The sequence below is a fragment of the Scyliorhinus canicula genome, chromosome 16 (assembly GCF_902713615.1).
Source record: "Scyliorhinus canicula chromosome 16, sScyCan1.1, whole genome shotgun sequence".
NCBI classification, from domain to species: Eukaryota; Metazoa; Chordata; class Chondrichthyes; order Carcharhiniformes; family Scyliorhinidae; genus Scyliorhinus; species Scyliorhinus canicula.
The window spans coordinates 31,910,771-31,929,861 of NC_052161.1; the positions used below are offsets into that span (position 1 = coordinate 31,910,771).

The 19,091-nt window shown below is 44.0% G+C and overlaps 1 protein-coding gene across 2 annotated transcripts in view; it reads left to right on the top strand.

Moving 5' to 3' along the window:
* LOC119950753 overlaps positions 1–19,091 on the top strand; it is a 354,917-nt gene that overhangs the window by 85,308 nt on the left and 250,518 nt on the right. For both annotated transcript variants that reach the window (XM_038773466.1, XM_038773467.1), the window contains 2 exons: positions 1,586–9,538; positions 9,655–9,765. In XM_038773466.1, coding sequence (XP_038629394.1) covers positions 1,586–9,538; positions 9,655–9,765 — 8,064 coding nt within the window. The remainder of the gene's footprint in view (positions 1–1,585; positions 9,539–9,654; positions 9,766–19,091) is intronic.

Below are 19,091 nucleotides of genomic sequence, written 5' to 3' on the forward strand. Positions count from 1 at the left end.
TAAGTGCCTTTTTCAATGTATTCAGGCTTGCTGGAGGTGTATGCCTGGAACTCTGGGACTAATGGGGACTGGCCTGATGGTAAGGGTGTGGATTCGGGATTGGGGTGCCGTTGCTGAATAGGCTCCTGACTATTTAAACTGTTGTACCTGTGAAGTATCCTTGAAATTCTACCCAGCCAATCTGGAAACCCTCGTGTATCAGTCGTCTAATCAAGGAGATGGGCATGGCCTTTCTCAATTGCTTGACTACCAGATGTTGGGACTCCGCATTACACTCCTTAGATGCACAACTCGACAGCAGAGGAAGCAGGGGGTTAACAGAGCTAACCTCACAATAAGGACACATGGACTGGTAGCCACTGGAAGTCTCCCTGGCACACAGCCCCTCTCAGAGTAACGGCCTCACTGGTGAGACTTTCAGCCAACTCAGTCCTGAGGATCAAGTTGGCGTTGCCAAGGTGCCTGGGTTGCAGTCCCAAGGTGTCAAGCTGGCAGTGCCTATGTTCCCAGGTGCCAGAGTGAGTACTAGCATACTACCCTGCCCTGTCCTTGACCACCCGGGGTTGCCAATGGCCAAACACATATTTGTGTGGACCAGTGCTAAACCTCACTCCAGCAAAGCCTCCCAGGTGCAGCCAGTGGATCCCAGGCCCTGGGTGAATCTAGCGAATGAATAGTTAAGTGAACCTAATGGCTTGGAGGCCATTGTAGCCTTGGGTGTGGTTCATGCCGCTGATCTAAGTTCTGGAGGAATATACCATCAATGAGGGGAAGGGTCCGATGTCCATGGTGGGGGGGGGGGGGGTCTTTAATTTCATGTTGAGTTAAAGGGTGCCCTGATCTCTGTGAAGCTGGATTAGCTGCCGTGTTTAGACCCCGCCCCCTCACAATGATGGCGTAAAACACGCTCCCATTCGAAAAAATGGCAAAGTGTGAGAAGATCTCTTTGGGGAAACCTGCCTGTTTCTCTGGGGTTTTCTGACTGAACCTGACACTACCGTTTTTGGGGGGAAATTCTGCCGAATAGCAAGCAAGATAGCGAAATACTGTAGGTGTTAGAAATCTGAAAATGCTGTAAGTATTTAGGAGATCAGGCAGCATCTCTGGACAGAGAAAAGCAGGCTTAAATTTGAGGTTGATGATATGGGTTCTGTCATAACCTTACTTTTCACCATTTGCTGTTCCATTATACCTTAAGTTTACAGTTTTCCTCTTTCACTACTTTCTCTTATACTGGAAGAAGAGAGAGAGAGAGAGAGAGGCAGCGAGCATGTGGCATAAAATATTATTTTGAGATCATCTTAATGTTGAGCCAATGTTTGTGTGATACTTGGTGAGAATTTTCTGCTTGGAATAAGACTTTCATTGTCTGCAACTGATTGCTGTGAAGGAGGGTGGCTAACTTTTGATGTTGATGATGGTATAAAGAGGAGTTGTTAGCGGGTCACTGTCTCACTGCATGCAGTGCTTGGCTTCAGCATGTTAATTCTGCTGCATGTGGACTGAACAAAATGCTGCCCGTTTGTGTGTCAGTATTAATATTGGTACATAATGTGTAATTTTCAAACTTTTCCGCTATCAACAGCCCCAAAGCAGGAGAAAATGGTGTCCAGTCTCTTGAAAGTAACACCGGAAACAATCTGGATTCTATGTCTCAAGGAAACATGGTAGAACAAAAAGATGCATCGCCAGAATGCAAAGAAAAAGCAAATCTTCAAATCCTGACTAATCCAAAGGCCCCTTTATTAACCGACAATAAAAATAGCTTGTGGTCTTTACTGGATGACGCCGTGTTTGAAGGATATGCCTTGGAAGTTAATAGCGTGTTCAATAAGACAGAAACCTCTGGGGCAGCAGGCATTGAAGCCAGCTCCTTACCAGTACAGGCAAACACTGCAGCAAGTGTAGCCGAGGAAGGGTTCTCCAGTCTGTTGCATCGCAGTGAGCAGCTGGACAAAACAGATGAGCAGGGCTCATATCCCTCACCTCAGGGCCCAGTTGGGAGAGCTCAGTTACCTGCCCCAGAGACTAAGTGCAGCCTCACGTTGTCAGAACCAGGACGTGAGGAATCGATCAGAGAGGAAAATCCTGCAGCAAGCACAGATGGCCAAAGCCATCTGTTCATTGTAGAAATCCAAGACCCAATGTATCTGACACCAGTGAGTTTCGACAAACGTGCTGAGTGTGCGGCAACTGCCGGCCACAATGCTGTCAGTCATCCTCAGCTGAAAGTTGAAAATGAGCAGCTCATCGAAGCGGTGGTTGGTGACCAAACAGAAAAGTGTATTTTACCGAAAGTCAGCCTAAAAGGAACAGAGGCTTCTACTTCAGAGTGTGAATATGCACTCAATGTGTTTGAAGGAGCTGCTTCAGAGGGGAGTGAGTTGAGTTTGAGTTGCCATATTGATCACCACCAAACATCCAACAGCAAAGAAAATCAGTGCGGTTTTCTGACAGGCACAGAAAACCAAAGAAGATCTGAAAACATGGAGTTACTGTCCACCTGTGATTCAGACCTCCATCCTGCTGAATTGAATGTGATGCCCTTGGCAGCCACTGATGAGCAACAGAAAACGTGTGGAAAAGAGCAGGAAGATATCTCTACAGATAGTGTCTGCAACCTTGTTAATAAGACAGAGAGTATTCCAGAAACTGTCACCCAGTCCTCAATCCAGCAGAGCTCCAATCCCGGGAGAGCAGAAGAAAAACTGATGGGCCTCAGCTGTGACTGTGAAAAGGGTCAAATTTACAATCAGGAAGCAACAACTAATGCTTGTGAAGGAGATTTGGGCTGTCATCAATTGCACATGCAAAATATCGTATTTCCAATCAATCCTCAAAAGACAGATGGATTGGAGCCAAAAGAGACAGGATTTGTTTTCAGTGACGAACAGCAGATAAGTACCAGTGACTCAAAAGAAAAGGTTTGTGATGACAATGTGTGGAATCTTCAAGAAAGCACTAACTTGGCACCAAATGATCAGAATACTTATTCAGATAATGCACCAAATGAGCCACAGGGTTGCTGCAGCGATAGTAACCAGCAAACACGAGGCAGTGAGAAGCGAGAAAATGCTTCAGAAGAAACATTATCCACTGTGCAGATTGATGCAGAAATCTGTCCTCTTCCAGAAATTTCTGACCTGCCACTTGGTCCGGGCTTGGACTTGGGGCAGGTGAAAGAAATGTTACTCTGTTTCCAAAGTGACCAGCAAGTCTGCGAGGCTGAGAAACGAGACGGCAGATCTGAGAAAGTTGGACACGGCCTTCAAACTGGTCAGGAAAGTGGGCTGTTGCTAGATAGAGTGGGACTGGCATTGAGTTCCCAGGATCCCCAATCAATGGATGTGAAAGGAGAACTGAATTTAAATTCTGCTAGCAAACAGCACGAATTCAGCAGTGGGATAGGAGTCGGAGTTTGTGAGGAGAGGGTATCTGAGGAGGACCTGGGCACAGGAAGCATGGTGTTGCTAGACAAGTCTGAGTTGACCCCAAGTTCCGAGCTTCCTCACACAATGAGTGTCAGTGAGATATTGGTTCTCAGTCCTGAGCAACATCTGGCAGGTAACAGCGAAGCGAAAGGAAACATTTGCGAAGGAAATGTGTATAGTCTGCACACATTGCACCCGGAATTACCACTGAACTCACAGGTTCCTGATACAGTTATATCAGGAGAGACATTGCTTTCTGTCACTGATAAACAGCAGGTGCATAACAGCAAAAATAAAGAGAAAACCCTTGAAGAAAACCAGTGTGACTTGCAGACTAGTTTAGAAAGTTCCACGTTCCCAGGAAGCAGGGAGTTGGTGCTTAATCGTCAAAACTGTGAATCAAGAGAAGCAACAGAAGAGAAACTATCAGATTTCAGCCATTTCACTGGGCAATCCTCGGCATGTACTGTGGAAACGCTCTGTCAAAAAGATCTGAGCAAGAATCAGATGATAAAAAACATTATAACCCCAGCAGCCATGCAGCTGCCAGATGGCTCAAACTGTCTTGGTGCAGCTGAAGTGAAAGAATCATTTATGTCCGTAAATGGTGAACAGGCATGCAGCAGTGAAAAGCAAGAGAAAGTGCCTGAAGACAGTATGTGCAGCCCTCCAACTATGGTGGGAAGTACTTTGCTCTCTGAAACGGTGGACTTGCCACTCACTCCTCAGAATGTCGAATCGACCGGCACAGCAAATGGACAGGAATGTTTGAACCAAGGCAGCGGACACCAAGCCGCACAGGGGGAAATTGAAGACAAAGCCATTAGAGAAGTGTGTAGCTTTCCGACTGATTGGCAAGATACAATTTCAGCAAGTGTGGATTCATTACTGGTCCCTCAGTGCACTGCTGGCACTGAAATGAAAGAGGCATTGCTGGTGTTCAGTGAGGAACAATCCCGAACATTCATCAGTGAAGAACAGCAAAAGGGTAATGAGGGGGACGTAGGCAGTCTTCAGCAAGGTCTCGATGATACTGTACTGTCAACAAGCACAGCATTAGCACTGAACCCTCAGTACGCGACAACCAGAGGATCAATATCCAAGGATTTTGCTCATGAGCATGGGCAATTGTGCGATAGTGGGTACAAGGAAGGCCTCTATGAAAAGGATTCAGACAGCCCTCAGATGCATGCAAGAAATCTTAGAATTCCAGAGACCTCTAAATTACCACTTAATGTGCAGAATTCTGACACAGAGGAACACGGAGAGTTATTATTCATGGGATTTAGCAATGAACAACAGCAAGCAGGCAGTGAGCGAGCCAAAGGAAAAGACATTGAAGAAAATGTCCAGAGCCTTCAGACAGCCACTCTGAAAGTTATTGCCACAAGCACAGATTTGCCACCCAGCCCAGTGATTCCTAGTATTAATCGACAAGCAGAGGAATTGTTTGGCCACCAAGAGAGGCAAATGGGTGACAGAGAGCAGCAAGAAACGGTGTCGGAAGACAATATTTACAACTTCCCAACTGACACACAAACTGGTTTGCTCCAATTATCTCCTGCAACTCAGAATATCGGTTCAATAGCTACAGGAAGTGATCAGCTGCCATTGGGTTGTGATAGCGAACAGGAAGCGGCAGTTTGGGAACTGGCAGAGGTTCTCTCCAAAGAAAAAGTGAACAGTTTTCAGGGTGATCAAGAAGATCTGGTCTCAGAAAGAATGAAATTGTTACCGGTCTCTCAGCTTGCAGCTGGCATCGGAATGGAAGATGCTTCGCTGACCTTCAGTAATGAACAACAACAAACATCCATCAGCGAAGAACAGCAAAAGAATGATGAGGCGGGGGGGTGCAGTCTCCAGGAAGGCCTTGAAGATGCTGTACAGTCAACAAGCACAGAGCCAGCACTGAATCCTCAGGATTCCGCAACAAAAGAAAATACACCAAAGGATTTTGGTGAGCAGCTGCAAATATGCGACACTGAATTCGAGCACGGATTCCCTGAGCTGAATTTAGAAATACCTTTGATGGCTGTGGAAAACATTTTGCCTCCAGAAGCAGTCAAGTTGTCAATCGGCGTAGAGAGTCCTGAGGTGGAGAAACAAAACGATGTGATGCTGGAGTTCAGCAGACAGCAGGAGCACTGTGAGATAAAAGAACAACAAGTGTTTGAAGCAGATGAGCAAAATCTTTGGACTGGAAACGTTTCAACGCCAGAAGTACTGAATCCGGCAGAGAGCTGTCAGAATTCTGATGCCACAAAGCTGCAGGGGGCATTAATAGGATTTGACAGTGAACATCAGCAAGTAGATGACAAGACGCAACAAGGAGCAAATGGAGAAAATGTGTGCTGCTTTCTTACCGCAATGGAAAGTATGGAAAATATTTGGACCCCTGACACCCCTCAGGATCCCAGTGCAAGTGGAATAAATGAAAAACCTTTGGGCTTTATTGATGGAAAACAGCAACAAATAGCGGCAGGAGGAGTAGAAGACAACTACTTTGAAGAAAATGTAAGTTGTCTTCAACGAGATGAAGAAAATATTTCACATCCCACAACCCCAGAATATACTGCTCAGTGTCCTGATCCTGAGGCACTGAAAAATAGATTATATTACGGTTGTGATATGGAGCCTCAGCAGACAAATGGGAATGCAACAAACATAGATATTTCTGCTGAAAGTATGAGCAACCTTCGGGTAGGTATGGAAACCACCCTTCCAGAATCCATCACGTTGACGCAGAATCCTTCCATTCCTCAGGCGCTTGAAGATAATGATATGTCACTGGCTTTTAGTGAGGAACAACATATCTACACGAGTCAAAAGGAAGAAAAAATCTCTGATGCGTGCAGTCTTAAGACAGTGGTTGAAAATGTAACGTCACTGAATAACTGCATAGAATTACCAGCTGGCTTGGAGAATCACCACATAGAAGGGGCAAAGGAAAACCCGCTATGGTTCAGCTTTGAAAATGATGATGGACTGAAACAGGATATTTGTGTTGAAAGTGTGCACAGCTTTCAACTGGATATGGCAAATGTCCTCCCAGCAGAACTGATTCCCACTGCAGTGGCCCATAGTCAGTCAGAAGTACCAGAAGCATTATCCGGTTTTATTCACGAAAAACAACAAATAGGTATCAATGAGGCAAAAGAAAATGTTTGCGAAGAAAACATTTGCATCGTTTCAACGACAGAAGTACTGAAACCGGCAGAGAGCTGTCAAAATTCTGATGCCACAAAGCTGAAGGGGGCATTAATAGGATTCGGAAGTGAACATCAGCAAGTAGATGACAAGACACAACAAGGAGCGACTGGAGAAAATTTGTGCTTGACCCCTGAGCTGGAGAATGGAGAAGATTGTTTATTGGCTTTCAGTTCTGAAGGTGACAAGAGTCAAAGCTCCAATGGAGAACCAGAAGAAAAAGTCTTTGAGGACAATGTGAACAGCCTTATGATAGGTGCAGAAGGTATAATCCCAGAAGCCACTATACTGACACCCATGCCTAAGGACGCTGAAGGGGTAGAGCTGAAGGAAACGTCATTGGACTTTGAAAATGAAAGTGGGAGGAGCGATCAACCTTTGGGCTTTATTGATGGAAAACAGCAACAAATACCGGCAGGAGGAGGAGAAGACAACTACTTTGAAGAAAATGCAGGTTGTCTTCAAATGATCGCAGATGTCATTGGGCCGACACCTGGCTCGCAGAGTCCTGACGCAACAAACAAAACTTCATTGGCAGTTGTTAGTGAACATCCACAAACAGGTATCAATATAATGAAAGACAACAATGTTTTTGAAGGGAACATGTGGAGCCTTCAGACAGGATCAGAGCCAGTACTTGCAGGAACCATGGAATTGACAGCTAGCCTTCAGAATTGTGATGAAAACAAAGGAAAAGAGACACCACAAAGTTTTTGTGGGGATCTAAAACAAGAAATCATAGTCAACAATGAACCAAAAGCGAACCTCCCAGAAGGAAATCTGCAGGTAGCAAAAGCTAGTACAGAAGACACTAAGTTGTTAGTAGGAAAGGAATTGTCAGCTTGTGCAGGGTACCTTGATGCCACCGTTCTGTCAGAGAACGTAATGGGTTTCGGTGGTGAACAACAAATGGAGAGGGTGGGCAGTCTCCAAGATGACAGTGCAAATGATTTGTTTCCAGAAACCACAAAATTGATACCTGGTACCTGTATTCCGATTGCCGATGCGAAGGATGCGGAGAAGATATCGATTTTGAGTAATAAGCAGCAGCAAATGTGCAGCAGTCTAGTTAAAGAGGAAGAGGAAGCTCTGTCTTTCTTGCAGAATGCTGTGGAAAATATCATTGACCCTGACAGTGTGAAATTGGCACTGACGCCTCAGCATTCTGTCACCTCAGAACTAATGGCTTTCAGTAATGAGCAACAGCAGATATGTAGCAGTGGGATGAAAACAGAAGATTATACAGAAAATCATTTATGTACAGATACTACCATATTACCATTTAGCCCTTCGGAAAATGATACCATTGAATTTAGGGAGAAGCTTTCAGATTTTAGTTGGAACATTGAACACCAAAATTGGAACACTGAAGCACAAGACAATATCTCAGAAAAGGATATGTATAAATCAAAGACAGAAGCAGAAATCAGTACGCCCTTGCAACCCGACTGGCAGATTCCTGAGCTGGAGAATGGGGAAGATTGTTTATTGGCTTTCAGTTCTGATGGTGACAAGAGTCAAAGCTCCAATGGAGAACCAGAAGAAAAAGTCTTTGAGGACAATGTGAACAGCCTTATGATAGGTGCAGAAGGTATAATCCCAGAAGCCACTATACTGACACCCATGCCTAAGGATGCTGAAGGGGTAGAGCTGAAGGAAACGTCATTGGACTTTGAAAATGAACAGCAGCGAACCTGTAACACTGAAAACAAAGAGGTGAACAGCATCCGGACTGACAATGAGAATATTTCAGCCCAGGAGCCTATGGATCCATTATCCAGCCCCCCGAAATGTGATACTGAGAAAGAGGAAGATAAATTATTGGATTTCAGCCCAGACACTGACCAACAGACATATAGCAGGGAAACAAAAATAAGCATCTTCAAAGAAAAAGCATGCAGTGATAAGATGGGCGTGGAAAACTCTGTTCTTCCAGAATGTGTGAAATTGTTATCTAGCTCTGATATTGCGACTGAACTGCAGGAGACGACAAACCGCACTCTCAGTAAACCTCAGCAAATATCCTTTAACGAAACAAAAGAAAACTCCTCTGCTGAAAATGTGCATAGCCTTGAAAATTTAATTGTAGAATCCAATGAGCCATCTTGTAGTCCCTTGCATTCTGATGCAATAATAGAGGAAGATATTTTAAAGCAGAGATATGACAGTGAGAAACAACAGACCCCGGACCAGAATGGAAAAGAAAGTGTTGATGTGAATAGTGTTGTGAACATGGAAAAAGGCATGACTTTTGGAATTGATCCCGAGACGGAGTTACCCCTTTTCACTCTGTCTGTTTCTGAAGCTGTGGAAATAAATCAGATATTGGCTACAACTTCCGAGAGTGAGCAACAGCAGACATATGACAATCTAATTTCACATCGTACCTGCGGGGAGAAATTAGGTCAGGAGATGGATTTTGCTTTAGGAAATGGCAAATTCCCAGAGGAAATGGAGAATGACGTCTTCTCAGCAGGAGGCATGGACTATAAAAACCACGCTGCATCTCAGGAAATGCAGCTAAGTAAATCCATGACCACTGAGAGCAAGGAACCCAGCAGTACATCTGACCACCTGTTCTTACTTCACATTGGAGATGCAACAGAAAGCTGCTTAAGAACTGGTGCCAAAGAACAGGAAAACGTTATGGGTGTTCTATCAACAGGGAATTGCGCTGGAATAGATCAAAATTCCACAACAAAACAGTCCTTTGTGTCTGATATTGAATATGGACATGAGTCCTTGGTTGCAATTGAACCAACGATGCAGATCAAACCAGGATGCAGTTCCCCCATCACATTAACAGATGTAATGGAAGAGGAAGCTCTGCCTTCTACATCTGAAAACACTGAAGTCAGAATAGCTGAAAGAGAACTTAACAAAGGATTAAAGACTGAAAGGTACTTCCTTGTATACTTTCACAGAAATATACTTCTATTGTTATTAAATAGTTGTAGCGAGAGCACAGACATTTTGTTTTCTAACTCTTCTTTTTCCTGCTCTCTCTTGACTATAGTCCATCTCCTGAATCTGCCTTATCTTCACCGTCTGCACATGGAGAAGATACTATGGGTGTAATTTGCACAGTATCAACAGCTGCACTGGATAAAGCCAGCATTACCGCAAGGTAGAAAAAGACAGTAATTGTTGGAAAGGCTGGAATTGCACCTAAATTACTGAAACTCATTATATAGTTAGAGCCATTAGTGTTTGCAGTGCAGAAAGAGGTCCTTTTGGCCTATTGCGTCTCTACCTGCTCTTGGCTGGAGCATTCCAATCCTCATCCCACTGCCTTGCTCCCTCCCTGTATCATTCTTTCTTTCAAATGTATTAGTTTTTCTCATAAATGATGCACTGCTTCAACTATTATCTATGGCGAAATGTCCCATATTCGAACAAGTATAAAGCAATTTCCCTCAACCCCTCTCCTCACTCAATTAGTGACAATTGGTGATTCCTCTTCATTGAATCACTGTCACTTTTAATGAATGAAATGAAAATCGCTTATTGTCACAAGTAGGCTTCAAATGAAGTTACTGTGAAAAGCCCCTAGTCGCCACATTCCGGCACCTGTTCAGGGAGGCTGGTACAGGAATGGAACTGTGCTGCTGGCCTGCCTTGGTCTGCTTTAAAAGCCAGCAATTTAGCCCTGTGCTAAACCAGCCAATTTTAACTAGAGGAAGTTGTAGTATCTGATTAATTTTTATCAAAATCTTCATTAATTTTATTGCATACAGGAAATATAGAGTGTGCAACTGTTTTGTTTCCTATTTTTTCATAAATAGTAGAACATAGAACATAGAACAGTACAGCACAGAACAGGCCCTTCGGCCCTCAATGTTGTGCCGAGCCATGATCACCCTACTCAAACCCACGTATCCACCCTATACCCGTAACCCAACAACCCCCCCTTAACCTTACTTTTATTAGCACACTACGGGCAATTTAGCATGGCCAATCCACCTAACCCGCACATCTTTGGACTGTGGGAGGAAACCGGAGCACCCGGAGGAAACCCACGCACACAGGGGGAGGACGTGCAGACTCCACACAGACAGTGACCCAGCCGGGAATCGAACCTGGGACCCTGGAGCTGTGAAGCATTTATGCTAACCACCATGCTACCCTGCTGCCCCAGTACCCAATTATTTTTTTCCAATTAAAGGTAATTTATCATGGCCAATCCTCCTAACCTGCATATCTTTGGGTTGTGGGGGTGAAACCCATGCAGACACAAGGCGAATGTGCAAACTCCACACAGACAGTGACCCAGGGCCGGGATTCGAACCCGGGTCCTCAGCACCGTAGGCAGCAGTGCTAACCACTGTGCCGCCCTAAAGAGTGTGCAACTGTTAACTATACGCACACATTCAGTGGAGAATGGGGCAACCTCGTAAGAGTTTTTTAAAATAAAAATTTAGAGTACCCCATCATTTTTTCCAATTAAGGGGCAATTTAGCGTGGCCAATTCACCTAACCTGCACATCTTTGAGGTTGTGGGGGTGAAACCCACGCAGACACGGTGAGAATGTGCAAACTCCACACGGACAGTGACCCAGGGCCGGGATTTGAACCCGGGCCCTCAGCGCCGTAGGCAGCAATGCTAACCACTGTGCCACCGTGCTGCCCGAACCTCGTAAGAGTTAAAGAAGTTTCTTACCTACCGGCGGCACGGTGGTTAGCACTGGTGCCTCGCAGCTCGTCCGAATTGCCAGCATTTGGCCCATATCCTTCCGTACCCATCCTTCCCATATAACTATCTAAATACTTTTTAAAAGGCACATTTGTACCCGCCTCTACTACTGCCTCTGGCAGCTCGTTCCAGACACTCACCACCCTCTGTGTGAAAAACATTGCCCCTCTGGGCAATTTCTCCCCTCACGCCTTAAACCTATGCCCTCTAGTTTTAGACTCCCGTACTTTTGGGAAAAGAAGTTGATTATCTACCTTATCTATGTTCCTAATTATTTAATAGACCTCTCATGGAGCACTCCTAAGTCTCCTATGCTCCAGGGAAAAAAGTCCCAATCTATCCAGCCTCTCCTTGCAACTCAAACCATCAAGTCCCTGTAGCATCCTAGTAAATATTTTCTGCACTCTTTTGCATTCAATAATATCCTTTCTATATTAGGGTGACCAGAACTGTACACAGTATTCAAAGTGTGTCCTTACTAATGTCTTGTACAACTTCAGCAAGACGTTCCAACTCCTGTATTCAATATTCTGATCAATGAAACCAAGCATGCCGAATGTGTTCTTCAGAAAGTCCAGTGAGAATTGTATTTTAATTCTGAATTTCAAAAAGCACCTTGTTTATTGTTCAAAATAGCTTTAAAGCAAATGTCTTTGTTAGAATATGGGTGATGGTTTAAAGTGGTGAGCTTAGAGTTAACTTAAAAGTTTGCATAGCAGAGAATGGAGAAATTGGATTAATGGTAAAACCTTGAATTGGATTGAATAGTGAGTTTAAGGTTACAATATTCTCACAGATGTTGACTGAAAAATGTTCATTACACAGATTAGTCTGTGCAGTTATCCATGATGTAACCTCAGACAGATGTGGTCTGACAGCATTTTCTAGGTGAGCTCATTATTCTGCTGTGCTAACAGCCACAGATGAAAGGGATGTGTCCCTCACTCACTTGAAGAAGCAGTTCACACATGAATTTGACTCTGGGTTCAGAGTCTTCATTAGAGAAAACGTAATCCTTTTCTGTTCTGAGAAAATTTCATAGATCTTCTGAGAATAAATTGGCTTTGAAAAAACTGACAGCATACCTGCTTTATGAATACAGCAAAATGTACTTCCCACCTTGCATTTTTAATGTTACTACGAACGTAAGTGCCAGAATCTGCGGTGGTTTCGACCTTTCCGCTGTAATGAAATATCCCAGCTCCACTTTGTTCACTTCTATTGTAAACCTGGAATTTAATTAAGTCTTTCAATGTCGGTGTATTTTTCCAGCACGGCACATCTGCAGTGTTGTTTGATCTAATGAGGGCGATGGAACAGAACAAGTGCGAAGAAATATTCCTCAAAATCAAGCTGTTTTTGGAATAAACAAATCAGTTGACATCTTGAGAGGGGTTCAATGAAAACTTGTCCTCCGGCTTTCTCACCCCCTCTCTTCTAGCAGGGTGTCCGCTTGACACCCAGCCAATAAAATGCAGCTGAAAACAGACCTCAGTACCATGAAGACTAAACCTGCATCTCATCATCACTGAAGCACGATGCATTGCTAATCCAACATCATCATTTACACTTCTGGGCTTTGTTCATTTTAATCAGTCAGATTTTTTAAATCTTAGGGTATTAAGATTGAAAAAAGAAAACTATTTACCAATTGTCATCATCACAACACAGAATTAAATCAAGTAGATTGAGCACATTTAGACCATGGCAAAATAGTTTCACTAAGAGGGTGAAAGGTATAAACATATTGAACAGCAAATGCTGTGGCTGTAATTTGAGAGCCTTACATCATACAGTAAAATGCAAGCTTTTCATTCGAATCTTCAGCTGTGAATCGCAAACTGAAATGGGTGGGCTGACTCTTTTGAGTGCTAGATGGAGTTGTATCCAACTGACCACCCCCCCACCCAGCAGTCTCGGATGTCTGAAGTGCACTTGTTGGTTGTCAGTCAGATGCTGACCTTTCATGACAATGCAACAGGGAGGAGCCTCTGAAGGAAGGATACAGTTTTATAACCAGTGGTCTTTTGTGTGAGTCACTCTTCAATGCACTTCATTCAAGAAGTGTGGCTTCAGATGTGGACTCCACAAACTGTTAACTGGCTGGCTATAAGTGTTCCTCTCTGTCGTTTGTAGCAGTATTTGCAGATTGTCACAGTATGAGCTGTTGAAATTCATTACAGTTTGTGGGCAACACACTGTGGGATCCACTGCATCCTAACTATTGTGAAAAGACTTTTTTTCCCCTTCAAGTACAACATATCTGGCTTACTTGTGTCTAGGTAAGTAGATTGAGATTTTCTCCATGTCTATGTTTGATGTTTAAACTGGTAAATCAGAATTACAGCATGACAGTATGTATAAAAAGCATTTGTGTACTTCAGGCCATTTCAGTAAGTTAGTCTCAGAGGTGCAATGTGCCAGATAAGTCCTGATGTTTCAGTTAAACATGAAATAGTAACTGCAGGCAGAATTAGGTCTTGCATTCATTTCGTGGAAACTCAAAAGATTGGTGACTTCAAGTTACCTGGGTCATTAAACCTGCAATGAAGATATACAGAACGGATAACTCTTTAGAGACACAGCACAATGTGCTTTTCTTTTACTCTGTGAGGAGTTCAGCCTTTACTGCAGATAGTAACATGAGCAATAGACTTGTAAATTCTATAGCCCTTACGTCAACCTGAAAGTTGGAGACATATCTGATTGTACACGAGGGAAAAAGCAGAGTACTTATGCAAACATTCCTAAAGGGAGGCAGACTCCGTGTTGATGGCACAGTGGGATGTTTGGAAAAGAACAACAGAACTGGCAAAGATTCATTTTGTTTAGATTTCGTGTTTTCTGAATGAACAGGAAACGACCACAGAGTTTAATTGAAAGATCAGTGGGAATTTTGGACGTCTAACCCCCTCCCCACTGTTCTTGCCTGAACAGTAAAAGTGGCAGTCATTACATGACTGAAAGATTTTAGGAGTGAGGCTCCTTGTTACCTATATATAGAAGGAATCGAGCAAATGAATGAAAGTTGCTTTAGTATATTTCCATTGCAGTGTGATTCCTTGGTAATAATAATAATCACTTATTGTCACAAGCAGGCTTCAATGAAGTTACTGTGAAAATATCGCAATGTCGTTTACTGGAAAATAGAAGTTAAGGATAATGATTAATCAATATTTATATATTACATAACAAAGAGAGTGTTTAATGCTAAAAATATTAACTGTGTAAGTAAAATGTTGCAACTTTGAATTTAGAAGGCATTTGCATCTTGAGACATCCAAAATGCTTTGGTCAGTGAAGCAGTTTTTTTTTTAATAAACAATTTTATTGAGGTAGTTTTTGGCTTTGTAAACAGTTACAGACATCAACAGAAAGAAAGCAAAAATGTGCAAACACCCATGTACTTTCAATAATTTAATCGTAACATACTGCACAAGCCCGCTCCTCTCCCATCGGTACTACCCGCCATTTTATCCCCCCTACTCTACTAGTGAAGCAGTTTTGAGGTGTAGTCTCTCTTGTTGATTAGGGAAATGAAGGATTCAATTTGCATCCAACACAGTTCTACATTCAGCAATAAGGAAAATGACCCGATAATCTGTTTCAGTGATGTTGGTTAAAAGTATACTGTATACCCACTTAAACTGAAAATATTGGGCAGTTGAGTTGGACAAGGTATTTTTTTCTTCCAAACCACCGTCTGCAGAGAGCATTTTGAGCTTTTTGAGGTTATTTTATTTTAGGCGAGTACCATTGTTGGTTAACACAGTTTTCCTGCCAATGATGCCACATAGTGAACATAAACAGCCTGACCGCTTTCTGTCTGACACCACCATAGGCACAAGGGCTAATGTTATGAATGTACACTCCCAGCAAGTTGTCCATCTGCAGGGTGTGTAAAATAGAAATTGCAGGCCAATGTGCCATCATTTTCTATTATTGATTGTGTATTGGTATTGGAAAAGCTGATGGCCCTCATGGCCTGATAAATACATTGTATTTATTCATAGATCAGTAGGTTTGGGTCAGTATAGTATCATTGCACAAGCCTGGTGTGAAGAGTTAATGTCCATCTTCGGGGTGGCACAGGGTAACAGTGGTTAGCACTGCTGTCTCACAGCGCCAGGGACCCCCGGGTTCAATTCTGGCCTTGGGTGACTATGTGGAGTTTACACATTCTCCCCCTGTCTGCGGGTGCTCCGGTTTCACCCCACAGTCCAAATATGTGCAGGTTAGGTGGACTGGCCATGCTAAAGTTGCCCCTTATTGCCCAAAGATGTGCAGGTTAGATGGTGACGTGGGCTTAGGTAGGGTGCCCTTTTAGAGGCCTGGTGCACTCGAAGGGCCAAATAGCCTCCTTCTGCACAGTAGGAATTCTGTGTTCTACTCTATGTTCTATTCTGGGACAGCCTCAAATAGCTCGTAAAGGATATCCTTCGATTTGAAGATGACATCTACTCAAAGTTGTGAATTTCTGCCTTGGTGCATGTGTTTTTATATGACTAAATAGGCAGATTCTCGACCGAGAGGCAGACGGGGGAGGAAGCCCCGTGAGGTAGTAGGATCCAGAATGCAGGATCTGCTTCCTGTTTTTTCCTTCTCTGCTGCTGCTCATCATTAAGACGTGAATCAAAGTGTGATGCAACTTGATGGACAAGTTGTCACCATTTTGAATAATTGGTAGCAAGCTCCTCCCAGTCAATACTTTCTGTGCTGTTGTGCTTCAAGGAGAGTTTCAGAGTTTTTGAAGCATTTTCTTTTCCCTTCCCTGGAACGCTGGCCATTTGAGTGTTGAGAAAACTGCACTTGGCAGGGGAGAAGCTTTTCGGTTATCTGGACTAAGTGTCCAGTCCATCGTAAATGATTATGCAAGAGTTTTGCCTGAATGCTTGTGAAGCTGGCTTCAGGAAGGACACTTCAGGGGGCAGCAGGGTAGCATGGTGGTTAGCATAAATGCTTCACAGCTCCAGGGTCCCAGGTTCGATTCCCGGCTGGGTCACTGTCTGTGTGGAGTCTGCACGTCCTCCCCCTGTGTGCGTGGGTTTCCTCCGGGTGCTCCGGTTTCCTCCCACAGTCCAAAGATGTGCGGGTTAGGTGGATTGGCCACGCTAAATTGCCCGTAGTGTCCTAATAAAAGTAAGGTTAAGGGGGGGTTGTTGGGTTACGGGTATAGGTTGGATACGTGGGTTGAGTAGGGTGATCATGGCTCGGCACAACATTGAGGGCCGAAGGGCCTGTTCTGTGCTGTACTGTTCTATGTTCTATTTGTTCGACAGTGCTCCCATTGAATCTGGAGGATGCGGCAGAAGTATTGTTGATGGAATTTCTCCAGCAGTCTTATGTGTTGCTGATGCACACTCCAGGCTTCACTGCAGTACAAGAATGTGGTGATGCCAGCTGCTTTGTATGGTCAGACCTTTGCTGACTTGCAGAGATCTTTGTTGTCAAACGCTCGTTGCTTGTAAAAGTCTTGAGTTTGGTGCAGCTGATCCGGTGTCGAATCTCCTCGTCAATGGTGGCCTTTTGAGAGAGGTGTCTGCCAAGCTATGGGAAATGCACCAACATATTCTGGAATCTCACCTTCAACATATACATGAGGTGGAACTTGGCTGACTATTGTTGGTTGATATGAGTTTTGTTTTCTCAACATTGAAGGACTGAGTTTCTTGTCTGCAGAATTGAAGAGTTCAAAAGTGGCTTCCAAATCTAATGCAGTGTGGGCAATGACACTACCGTCATCTGCAAACTCTAGGTCATGTATACATGTGGTGGCCGGCTTAGCTTTGGCACAGAGAGGACTGAGGTTACAGAGTTTTCCATTTGGGTGGTATTTAACATCAACACCAGAGGGCAGTTTATCTTTAACGAGGTGAATGCTCTGTGGGATATTCACAGTCTTGCTCGACCCTGGTTTGGATTTTGAAGGCGTCTGCTTCAGATTTGCCACTCAAGATTGTTGCAGTTATATCATCATGAACCAGTTGCAGTATATTGATGAGGTTTATTGGACATACAAATTTTTGGAGCACAATTCACAGAGCCTCATAATTTACTGAGTCAAATGCTTTGGTCATGCCGATGAATGCTGTTGTTCTCAACATTTTTCCTGGATTTGTCTGGCAACAAAGACCATTTGCCAGAGGGTCGTCTGGAAGATTTAAAGTCACACGGTATCTCTGGGAGGATTTCCTCAGCTCCAGGAAGTAAGCAATTCAGTACACTGTGTGCCAGGATTTTCCCTCCAACGGACAGGAGGGAAATACCATGATAATTTTCACAGCGTGGCTAATCACTTGAAGATGGTTTCAGTTGTCACATTCCTGAAGTAGGTGGTAGGTTCTTTTTGCACACAAACCTGTGGGGGGAGTGCACAGATCAAAGGCCCATAAGCTTTGAAGACCTCAGCTGCAAGCATTTTCTTGCTTGTTACGGCTCTCCTGTTGATGGTGATTCACCCATGGATTCTACCACAGGGTACTGGGGGATAACCTGGAGAGTATCAGCTGCCGCTGTAATTCACGGTTGAAAAGTTGTTGAAAATGCTCAGTCCAGTGATGATGCATGAGCTGAAGGGATTGTGTCTATTTGACCTTGGTCTATAGATAGCCCTGGTAGCTTCAAAAAGACCTTGCATGTCATAATGGTCAACATTATGGATCTCTCAGACTTCTCATCACACGTCCATTATCTTCCAGATTGATCTTAGGATGTCAGCTATGAGCTGTTGGAATGCTGCCACCTTGAGTTGCACTGTGGATTGTTCTACGAGGCAATGAGGTCGCTCGTTTTTGCTCTAGAAAGTCACATACTTCAGTATCGCTTTTGTGAACCAGCCCTGGTAACGGCGATGCTCGAACCCATTGGTCAGGGTACAAGGAGCTGAGCATAGCTGGTCAGGAGAAAGAGGGCAGCTTATTTTTAGGGCGCCTATTCTCATCCCTCCCATTTGGGATGAGCAGAGGGTATCCTGAAGCGGACTGCTCAGTCACAGAAGCTGCTGTCCAAAGACACCTCTGTCCCCACTCAGGTGTCCAACAACCTTCGTGTATCTGTCACCTGTTTTCTTTGCCATAGGACTTGCCAAATGGACCCTGGTAGAAGCCTGTGCATGATTTTGTTTAACCGTGGGGATTTGGGGCGCCATCATTGTTCGCATAATCGCGACTGTTTGGTGGTCAGATTTTGGTGCCATGTCGAATCATGATGACCGGAGCAACTTTGCCGCTGCAGCTTTCTTCTAACTTCGCAACCAGTGAGATGCACAGGCTTCCTTCCCCTGTTCTGCTGGTGAGAACGTTTTGGATGGTACTTTGCCTGACACCATTCCCTGACCTTGCCGCCATGAATGGCCCTATCACCAGCAAGGAGCTTCTGACAACATCACTCAAGGTGTTATTGGAGCACACAAACCTCAATGGCAGTCATTTTCCAAATAATTACAGATCCACAGTTATGGAATGACATCGATGCCAAAGGAGCTACAAATAAAGTTGGCTGCAGCTTCAGTGTTAGCTGGCTGTTTTGATGCTGAGCTTTAGATCATTACAGTGCATGGTTGAAACATTCCAAAAACAGGAATTTCTGGATTGAATGGGACTTGCTGTTTCTCGTTGTGGCAGCGTTAGCTATCTTGCTGTGCATGTTGGATGACAAACGTTGTTTGTTACCACTTCAGAACCAATACCCCCCCCCCCAACACGGCCTCTTGCCTTCCCGAAGGCTCTAATGAAACTTCTGAGTGAAAATAATGGGGGTTG